At 33.8% G+C, this 10,697-nt stretch overlaps 2 protein-coding genes across 2 annotated transcripts; both read right to left on the reverse strand.

The window, feature by feature from the left end:
• Nucleotides 1-1,380: 1,380 nt before the first annotated feature.
• On the reverse strand, nt 1,381-2,556 carry LOC121262253 (EPIDERMAL PATTERNING FACTOR-like protein 2). The gene is made up of 3 exons (XM_041164650.1): nt 2,128-2,556; nt 2,018-2,046; nt 1,381-1,901 (listed from the first exon to the last, which is right to left on the reverse strand). Exons 1-3 carry the CDS (start codon nt 2,234-2,236, stop codon nt 1,650-1,652), a joined length of 390 nt encoding a protein of 129 aa, XP_041020584.1. The 5' UTR covers nt 2,237-2,556; the 3' UTR covers nt 1,381-1,649.
• A 1,536-nt stretch (nt 2,557-4,092) lies between these two features.
• LOC121262159 (serine/threonine-protein kinase ZRK1-like) lies at nt 4,093-5,082 on the reverse strand. The gene has a single exon (XM_041164565.1). It carries the CDS (start codon nt 5,080-5,082, stop codon nt 4,093-4,095), a length of 990 nt encoding a protein of 329 aa, XP_041020499.1.
• Between the last annotated feature and the right edge of the window lie 5,615 nt (nt 5,083-10,697).

The raw sequence follows: 10,697 nt of genomic DNA on the forward strand, positions 1-10,697 counted from the left end.
AATCCGCAGTCTAAAAGGATGGTCAGTATTGATGACTCTGTCACAGGTTGCCTTGCTCTGTTTACTGGTTTGTGTGGTGTTTTCAAACTACTTGCACCAGGTACTGCAGGAGGATTAATTTGAACAAAAAAGACATGATTGGAGTTAGGACGTTAATTTGTAGAAATAGCAAGTTAAAGATGGAGCAGATTGGAAAAGTGAACGTGAACCATCAAGGGTCTGGTCCTTCAGAATTTCCTAACTTATAATCAGATGATTTTTTAAGTGGATTCGGCTTTTATCCGGTTATTCTTGTAACTACTGGACACGATGGATGAGAGCTACGTACATATCCTCGTTCATATTTTATTTTTAAGAAATTATAATTGCAGTCGTAAATGAGTAAATATTATACATTTACACGAAGTACTTGTGTAAATGAGCGGTACATGGAGAAGAGTAATGGGGAAGTTGGCGTGTGGTAAAAGCCAGAAGGCAATGCTTAATTTCCAAGTTAAAGCTAATTAATTATATATAATATATGGCAAATAGAAGGAAAAGTGTATTTAAACTCTTAAATACCCTAAATATTGCACTGATCTGCACCTTTTTTAGATTAATTTTTTGTCTTTTGCTTGTTTTTTTTTTCACGTCTGTGAGACTAATATAATAATGATTTTCCAAGATAATATTCACGGACGTACGTGTTCTATGGATAATGGAGCTTTAAATATTCAAGAAATACTCAAGAAATTTTATGTAAAGTTAATTCATTTGTGATACACAACCAATCTAAATGTAGATTGACATGATTCATCAATGCACAAATTTTTTTAATATCTATTTCTTTTATCATTTATTTCTCTTTATTTTTTCATTCATTTATTTTTAATGATGTAGATAGAAAATTTGTATAAGCTATTAGATGGTGTTCTAAAAGTGATTAGCTTAAACAGAAAAAATAAAGATTTTGATCGATTAGCTAATAAACTATTGGGAACATTAACGCAACTTCAATATCTTTAAAACACAATTTCAACATCTGTCAAAAGCATGCATGTAACATGACATAACTCTCAGCCTCCAAAATAAAAATCCGGAGTTTGAAACCCCTCCCCCAATAAAAAAAAAATAAATAAATAAATAAATAACTTCCATATCTTGATGCATAAACCATGGAAGTGATCAACTTCGGTATCTTTCGTACAACTGATCTATGGAATAAAATGATAATAATATCCACTTTGATGAGGGGATAAAATATTAATTAGATTGGAGGAAAGATCAGATAATGGACTAAGAGGTGCGTCATCTACAAGCTCTAGTACCATGAAGAATGCAAATTTAAACAGGGATTCTATGTACTGATCATTACATGATCATGAACATGAGACTCATACATGAGGAGTATTTACGTACGTAGGTTGCATTCTAAATTCAAACTTAAACCTGAAGATAGTTATAAAGACAATACCACATCAATCATAATCAACTCATGAATCTCAAGATCTTTCCCTAAAGAACGAACTAAAATTGCATGGGAAAATATCTAAACAAGAAATTAAAGAAACGCTAAAATTCTAATTAGTGTACATAATGCATTTACAGCGCTAAAAAATAATAGATATTATACTTGATAATCACCTGAAAAACTCTGATGCAATTAGTAATTATGGGTTGAATATCAAATTCCCACATTTGCACTTCCAACTCATGGGCTTGTAGTTGGAAGTGTCATCTCCTCTTGAATATGCAAAATTTGAGACCCTTGAAAAGTGGTCTTTGTTCCCATTCTGAAGTTGGGGATTTGCAGGGACCAGAATTGCCTCACAGTGCCCACATGAGTTGCACCTCCTCTCGCACCTTGGAGGCCTTGATCCTATCCTACGGCCTCTCAAAATTGCCTTACCTTCTCTCTCTGTCTAATTTAAGAAGCATAAATAAAAAATACAGATTATTTTCCTTTAGTACATTTAACCAAGAGTAAAGTTTCATAATTTCTGAGGAAGAGAGTGAAAAAGCGTAGATCATTTCTCACCTGGGAAAACGGTTCGGAAAGTGCTCTACCTGCATAACACAGACAAGAAAGTTAATCTTCCAAGTTACCAGAATGTTGTGTAGTTCCAATTTCAACAGTGAGCTATTTACCTTCAGCCATAGTACTTCTCAGCTGGGTAGAGCTCAGAATGAGAAAGAGAATCGAAATAGCAAAATAGCAAAGTCTACAGCTGCAAATGAAGTTCTGACTGCACCCCATTTACAGATCGAGAGAGAGAGAGAGACTAAAGAGCCAGGATGAAGAATGAATATAAGAAAGGAAGGTGTAAGCAAGGTGAGTAACTGAATAATAAATTCTCTAGCAATGTCTCTGGGTAAGATTTTTGAGGTTATGAAACTCGGAAAGACAACTCAAGAAATGCAGAAAGAAGAAAGAAAGGAACACATCCCGAAAAGGCCATGGAGCACCTCAATGTCGTTCGATGAGTCCCAACCCAAACAACGAGGATATATGATGGAGGGAAGAGAACCGGCCGAAAGGACTTTGGGACAGCAAAGAGATGAGATTGAAGACAGGAAGGAACAAAAAACCACAAACTCCACGATGTACGAGGGACATGTACCGCTGCTCACTAACAGACATGCATATACAGCTGTGGATTTCAGGTTTTCGCTTTCTTCATTTTCTGTAGTTTTCAGTTATTTCTAATATGTTTATCATTTTCGGATTGAGAATTTTTTCCTCAGGCCTCGCTCGCTTCTCAACTTTCGCACATTAAAAAATCCTTAGTTTTTTTTTTTTTTAATAAAAACCTCTCATTTTAATCTTTCTATCTGTATATCGTTAGAAAACAAACGAGAATGATCGGGTGGGGTAGTGATATAACTGATATACATTAATTTTGGAAGAGATACGATCGTTGCAGTCGTGAGTACGCAATCGCTGCATAATCACTTTGAAAAAAATGAAAATATACTGGATTCGCATGAAAAAAATTTAATTTTTTAATAGTGGACCTCACTATTTTTCAAAATGACTGCATAATATAGGGTGTTTACGTATTCTACGACTGTATATAACATTACTCATCTTAGAATATGATAAACACACAATCTTTTTTGCAATTTTTTATATATGAATTATGTTTTAAATGATGAGTGTTTTCATAAAGAGTAGTGTTAATGTACTTACACTTTTACTTACAATTTTACTTACAAAACTCATTTTGTTAGTTTTTTTTTTATAAATTCAAATTTGAATTTCAAATTTCATGTTGTCAGCATATCATTAACAGATATGTGGAGAAGCAAATTTTTTATAAATTTTTCTTAAATACGTTTAACATTCTCTTTCATAAAATAACTTATATAAAAATGCCACCATTTTAAAACATAACTATATAAAAAATTGTACATATATTATTACTCATACACAAACAATCTCTTCGTCTTCCTTCATTTAAATAGTTTAATATATATATATATATATATATATATATATATTTATGTCTTCAAATGTAGAGATGGATATGGTTACTCTTTGAGTTGAAGGTTTTTGGAGTTCAAATCTGCTTTTTAAAGTGAAACATATGTTTGGGATTTTAGATGGAATTATTTAAAGTAGCACCAGACCCAATCTACACGCATATATCAATGGTGCTAATAGTCCATTGCTAGCCGAAGACCGGAGTTTGGCCAACTCTATAATCACGACCTATAATTATAGAGAAAAGAAGAGAAGTACTGTAGAAATAAAGGGATTATATAAAAGTAAATCTATAAACAGATATGATTTTAAGTAATTCGTTAGATTTACTTTACAATAAAAATAATTTTATAATCTAATGTATAACTTAAACTACAGTGTGTGAATTTATTTATTTTTTTAATAACTTTGTAACTAAATTATTTCTCACAAAAGAAAGATCATTTACATAGGAATTGAATGATCAAATTAGAAAGAGATTAATATATACAATTTCTAGACACGACAACATCTAATAAACATATATTTGAAAAACTAGGGAGAAAGACTTATAAAGAGTATCATGTTATTGTATTATAGCACTGGATGGCACCAAAGAAATTTGGAAATATACCAAAATGAGAAAATAATTATGGAATGGACTTCTCAATCCGTCTTAGTTCTTTTGTAACATCAATCATGGTTGGCCTAAACTCTGGATTCTCATCTCTGCATATCAGGGCAAGCTGCAGTGAGGCTTGCAATTGCTGCTCCAGACCAGCTTCTCCTTCCCCTGCCTGGATTGCAGATTCGACAATCGTCTTTACAATGTTTTCTCTTATGTAGTCTTCAAAGTTCTTAAAACCAGAAGCTGTTTGGTATAGATCCATGAAAGTTTTTCCAGTTACAAGCTCCAACAGAAGCGTTCCAAAGCTATAGACATCGCTTTTTTCCGTCACAACGCCCGTAACAGCATACCTGGGGCATATGAAACCATAAGCCCCAAGAATATCGTCTTCCACCTCAAATTCACCCTCTGGGATTGCAACAGAAATTGAAAAATCAGATAGTTTGGGAATGTCACGTTGGTCAAAGAAGATGTTGTGTGGTTTTATATCCCTATGAATAATGGGTCTGGAGAAGGCAGTGTGGAGATATGCAATAGCATGAGCAATCTCCCTTGCAACCTTTAGCTTGCACTGCCATGGCATAGGTCGAGCTTGTGGTTTAGAGGCATAAATTCGATCGGAAAGGGTTCCATTTTCAGCAGATTCGTAGACTAAAACGGGAGATGGAGTCTCAAGACAGCATCCTATGAGCTTAAGAACATTCTTGTGAGCGCACATCTTTGCACAGATAACCAAATCAGTGAAGGGAAAGTCCAGTTCTTTTGCGTATCCAATCTTTCTGTACTTCTTAACGGAAATGAGTCTGCCTTCGAGAGACCCATTGTACCATTGATACGAACCATCTTCGCGAAAAAGAAGGTGAGGATCGAAGTTGTTAGTGGCCTTCAGGAGCTCTTCGATGGAGAAGCTACGGAGGGGAATACACCTGCTATTACAAGAGGCAATTAACTTCTCCAGTAATACGCTTCCATTCTCCACAAATGCCTTCTCTCTCTCTTCTTTTCCGAGCATTCTCTCTTAAGAAATGATCTCTCTGTCTCTCTCTCTGTGTTTGTGGATTCAGCAGGGTTTGATATATGGTCGTACTTTCCCATACCATTCATCAAGGTAGAGGCCAGGAGATTAATTTCGTCGAAAGAAGAGGGTAATTTCGTGGAAGCTGCTGCATCGTTGCTAATTCTGCAGGTCAACCGCCATTTGGTTGGCAATGTGTTCTACGCCGAAAGTCAATTTCTGCGGCAACACAAAGTCACAAAGTTCTTTTGTTTGAAATGGATTAAGCGATATTGAAATGAGTGGAATTGAATTGAGTTGAGTTAAGATGGTATAATATTATTAAAATATTATTTTTTAATATTATTATTATTTTAAGATTTAAAAAAATTGAATTATTTATTATATTTTGTATTAAAATTTAAAAAAATTATAATGATAAGTTAAGATAAGTCGAAAAAAATTGAGATCCAAAGAAGAGGTGTTTGGGGTCTCATAACACAGTTTTGGGCACATGGACATGGCAAATTGAGTGGGAGAGGTGATATTGTGATCTCTTTGTTCCAAATTAAATGCATAGCTGCTGGCTTTTGAAATTTGTATTCAGCAGTCTTGATCAAGCTTCTTCAAGCCTGTTTAAATATTGTGGACAGAATTTAATAAAAATTAAGAGTAATATTTTTCTTCATCCTAATATTTCTCATCTATAAATATATATATATATATATATGAATAATTATATTATTATCCCAATACAATACACCTACTTTTATTTTTTATTTTTTATTTTTTTTCTTAACAAGTATGTAGTGTAAGGATGATGAATATAAGAACTTAATTAATTTAATTAAAATTAAAACATATATAATGTGTGGTGTGGGCTGTAACACTGTACTCAAATTCTGAGCTAACGCAAATGTACGTTGCCAGAGACATGAAAAAGTACCGAAAGATGAAATATTATTGAAATTTTACATAAATAAGTCATCCAAAACAAATTCTAACAGCCAGAAAATATATTTATTGAGTGCACTAATTTCATATTAATACGAAATAATTATGAAAGAAGATGAAAGGTACTTGACGCCAATACACCTTTCACTTATATATAACCAGCTTGCAGTATCAACTTTATATTAAATAAATATCTTATAATATGTGGACCACATTTAAATCTCTTACTATAAGAGATGTGTCTTAAATTATTGGTCGTGCTTGGGTAGCATTCTCTTCATGAGTTCCTCAAACCCTAATCATTATTTTAAAAATAAATGATTCATATTATGGTACCTCAATATCTATTTTATATATATATATATATATATATATATATATATATATATCATCCACAATAATTTCAAAAATTAAAGTTTATTTTAAAATAATTGTTAAAATAATCATACCACAAAGCACACCATAAGCTCTGGTTTTTTGTAACTTTTGTTTCTTAAATTAGATTGTAATAGTAGCTTATCCCCACGATTGCATTATATTTATGAGAAATTATATTTACATAAAGGATGTGTAAGTCTCGCGTATTCATTTTAACAAAATTAGGTAAATTTAAATGCACATGAAAAAATTATGTTTTCAACAGTAGACTCCCCTTTTTATTTAAATAGAGTGTGCCGACTGTATATAATATTATTCTTTATTTCTAAATATTATTAGTTTATTTTTTATCATCTTTAAATGAAGCATAAATGGAGAGGATTACTTTTGAAATTTAAGATGATTGGAGTTCAAATAGCTTTATTTGGGATTCTAGATGACATTATGAAAATTACTAACAATAAATAATAGAGTTTGGGTCAGAATTGAAAACATTTAGCAATACAAGAGCTGCTTGTCAGAAAAACTGGCCCAATTTGGACAAAATATTTGGGCAAGATCTTGAGTTCAGTTAATCTAACTAGGCCTATGTAACAATTCGATCCTAATTCGATCCTAAGATTAGAATATAAGATAAGTTTTATATATTTTTATATAACTATAAATATTTTATTATTATTATTATTATTATTATTATTATTTTTAATAGGATTATTATTTATATTGTTAGATTATGTGAAATATTTTTATGGCACCCAAACCCACGAAAGTCAGGAATTAATTTCCACGTTAGGCTCGTTCCATTTTCATGCTCATGCACGTCTCTTTTCCTCTAAGTTTCTTCTTGATTCATTACCTAAATATATATTTATATTACGCTTATCACTTCGGGATGGAAAGAAAACTCCAAGTCGCAAATCTCAAGCCTTCCCCTCCATGTACGCTCAGCCCCTCTACCCAGAGCACACTGACGCCACTGTCGACAACCTTAGGACGACCAACCAACTCCTCGGACAACACGGTAAGCCCTCCCTGCGCCTCAGTCATGCACGAAATGCACCCCTGTTTTGCACTCACGGAACAGAGCACACCCATGCCATGAAAAGCCGCTTGGACACTACTCAGTGAGACACAACAACCGAAGAGGCCACGACTCGATGATGGAACCACCACAGCGACTCCGCTGCGCAAACCATGCGTGACCGAGAAGGACCTCCAAGCACTGTCACACGTACGCCACACGGTGACTTCTTGTTGAGCACCTCGACACTACCAGTTCAGGTTGTTCCGCCGACCACCCCAGGACGTCGGAGCACCACCCATGATGCTAGAAACTGCCGACCAGCTCTTCCCCGTGGTACCTACTCCATCCTGGTTGGCCTACGACCCTCAACCACCCAGCTCAGCACGTGCTCCTCCCTCTCTCTCGGTTGCACTGCCACATGGTTTACTTCCTTCAGCGTCGCACCACCACAGACGAGCCCCCAGTCGCACCGCCGTGACCCCCCGCCAACAGCCCAGAACCGTCGCACGTCAGCCTCTCTCTCGGTGAGCCCTTGCTTCGCGCGCCTCTCTCTCCCGAGCTCTCTGTTTTTCTGCAGAATATATACGTATTTGCTTTAGGTTTCAGTTTACTAAGTGTTAGTTGATGAAAATTACAAGTATGCCCTTTCTAATCTAGTATCTTGAAGTAGTGTTTTTAAGTATAATTATATTTATAACCTTACGTTTAAGTATATGTTAATTATGAATATTATTATGTCATTTTAATTAAAGTTGTGTTTAATATTTCAAGTTGAGTTTAATTTTATTAAATAAATATATTACTTAAATGCTAATTTTATTAAGAAAGTGTTGAATGAATTTAAAATATATTCTAAAGTATATTTAGTAGAATTTTAATAAATTAATATGTTAAGAGTATTAAAATGATATTAGCATTTATTAGATTTCTTGTTAAAGTAAATAATTATGTTAATAATGGGAAAGTAAACCTATTTTAAGAATTTTGATTTTTATGACTTATTTAAAATAGCCCAAGTATTCTACTAAATTAAAATATATTATTAGTATTTAAATAATTTAAGATATAAACATTCATTGATTTTATATTAAATAGAATATTATTTTATATTAAACAGAATATTAATTCTTTATATTTCCACAGTATGAATTTAATTAAGTAGGATATTAGTACATGTTGCTCTTAGACAAATTTAGTGATAGTTAATATTTCGTATAGGTGTTGAATTACAAGGTGATATTCAAGAAGAAGCGCATCGAGATAAGTAATTTGATCATAAATTAGAATCATCACAGTTCAGCTTATATATAAGTATTATTCAAGCCAGTTCATTGACAACCATTATTTATGACCCACTCATGTCACATGCAAACATGTCATCCAGCATAGCATATGATCATGTCATTCCGCAGTTCAGATTCAGAAATTATAATTATGTATGTATTATGTCATGTATCTCATGTGTATAAGACACGTAAGCTATCTTAAGTTTAAAATGCAAGATAAGATCAGATCAGTAAATCAGATGGCCATTCGGATGCATGGTACCAATGCAGTTCAGTTTCAGGGTAGATGTGCAAGCAACGAACTTAGTCGTGGTCCACCATAGTATGCTAGAATACTATCAGCGGCTCCCCTTGCTGCAGCGGGATGTGAGGCCAGTGCACAACCTCGCACACAGGGTTAAGTGTGTTGGCCAGTCAGATCAGTTAGTTAAATCAGATAAATCAGATCAGTCAGTTAAATCAGATCAGTCAGTTAGTCTTGCATAGCATAAGCATCAGTATGAACAGTCATGAATTTTAAGCTTTCAACATGAAAACTTTTATGAAAATCTTACGTTTATTATATTTACGTTGTGATGGATTTCTTACTGAGTTTTCAACTCATTTTAGTTTGTTTTCATGTTTTTAACCACCCAGGTGAGGATGATGAACACCAGGATTAGAAAGAGCAGTTGATTCAATTTCAGACCTTCAAGAATAAAATTGTTTTTATGTCATAAATATTATTCAGTTTATTCATTTAAGTTTTTGGAAGACATTTTTATTAGACAGTTTTTCTGCAAAATAAATCATAATTTCAGTTATTAAAAATGAGATCTCTTGCGGGGTTTATTTTATGAAAAACACGTGACACACCTAACTTACGGGAAGGGGGTGTTACAGCCTAGATCCCATCGCTAGCCCTATCCCTTGAGTATCCCATAAAGCTCTTAGCTCCCTTGGAACAACTTGATATCCAATGCATTCTTGAGAACTCACTCTTTCACCATTATTGGCATCCAATTGGCAATGTTATTTACTTATGAAAACAAGAGTAATGCATAAGGCATTTCCAGTATCATAAGAATTTTCTGAAAGGTTTTGTATGTTTCTTTGTGTTTGGAAGGTGGGTGTGCCTTTGTGCTCATCCTTCTGTTTCATCACCTTAAATCTGCCTGAAACACATATTCTTTTCATGTAACTCTCAAGATAGAAAGCGTTGCTACAGTTGCAGTCTCATTTTAAAGTGTCCCATTGATATGATTTTTGTTATTAATTTTCCATATAAGTTCTCCCTGTCATTGTCTATTTATATATCCTGTGAATATTAAAATATCGAAGCATGGTTTTCATTAACCTGATATTGAGGATCATCTCGAAAGAGTTTAAGCATTTTCAGATTTGGAGAATGGAGTGGTAATCTAATGAGTAGCCAAGTTATAAAATCTCCATCCTGATCCATGTTTAAGCAAAATCTTGGCAAGAGTCTCCATCATGATCCATCTCATTTATGTAGTAGTTGTCGCTGTCCAAGCATGCAGGATGATCAAGCAGTACTTCAGGGTCCCATGCAATTAATCGATGCTTCAACTACATGATCATCATGTAGTCAAAATGGATTGAACTATATATCTCGATCGATCTAAGACAGGCCATGTTCTGTTGTAAAATATGCTTTTTAAAGTGAAATATGTTTGGGATTTTAGACGGAATTGTATAAAGTAGTACCAATATATAAAGAGTAATGCTACATACAGTCGTGGAATGTGCAAACGCAATACAGTCACTTTGAAAAATAGTGGGGTCCACTCATAAAAAATTAATTTCTTTTCATGTGGGTTTCATATTTATTCATTTTTTTCAAAGTGACTACATGACGCTTGCACACTCACGACTGCAAGTATCATTTCTCATATATAAAACAGGCTAAGGACAGATATAGTTAAAACCAATCCCAGCCCCATTAGTGGTTGGGTAAAGGAAAAACAGACCCAATCTACACACATATGGAT

The sequence above is a fragment of the Juglans microcarpa x Juglans regia genome, chromosome 4S (assembly GCF_004785595.1).
Source record: "Juglans microcarpa x Juglans regia isolate MS1-56 chromosome 4S, Jm3101_v1.0, whole genome shotgun sequence".
In the NCBI taxonomy this organism is placed as follows: Eukaryota; Viridiplantae; Streptophyta; class Magnoliopsida; order Fagales; family Juglandaceae; genus Juglans; species Juglans microcarpa x Juglans regia.

Bases quoted from the DNA above. Each gene is read 5' to 3' on its own strand.
- LOC121262253 (XM_041164650.1), bottom strand. From the start codon at position 2,236: ATGGGGTGCAGTCAGAACTTCATTTGCAGCTGTAGACTTTGCTATTTT. The intron at 2,047-2,127 runs GTAAATAGCTCA...TGTGTTATGCAG, and splicing joins GAGAAGTACTATGGCTGAAG to GTAGAGCACTTTCCGAACCG. The intron at 1,902-2,017 runs GTGAGAAATGAT...TTCTTAAATTAG, and splicing joins TTTCCGAACCGTTTTCCCAG to ACAGAGAGAGAAGGTAAGGC.
- LOC121262159 (XM_041164565.1), bottom strand. From the start codon at position 5,082: ATGCTCGGAAAAGAAGAGAGAGAGAAGGCATTTGTGGAGAATGGAAGC.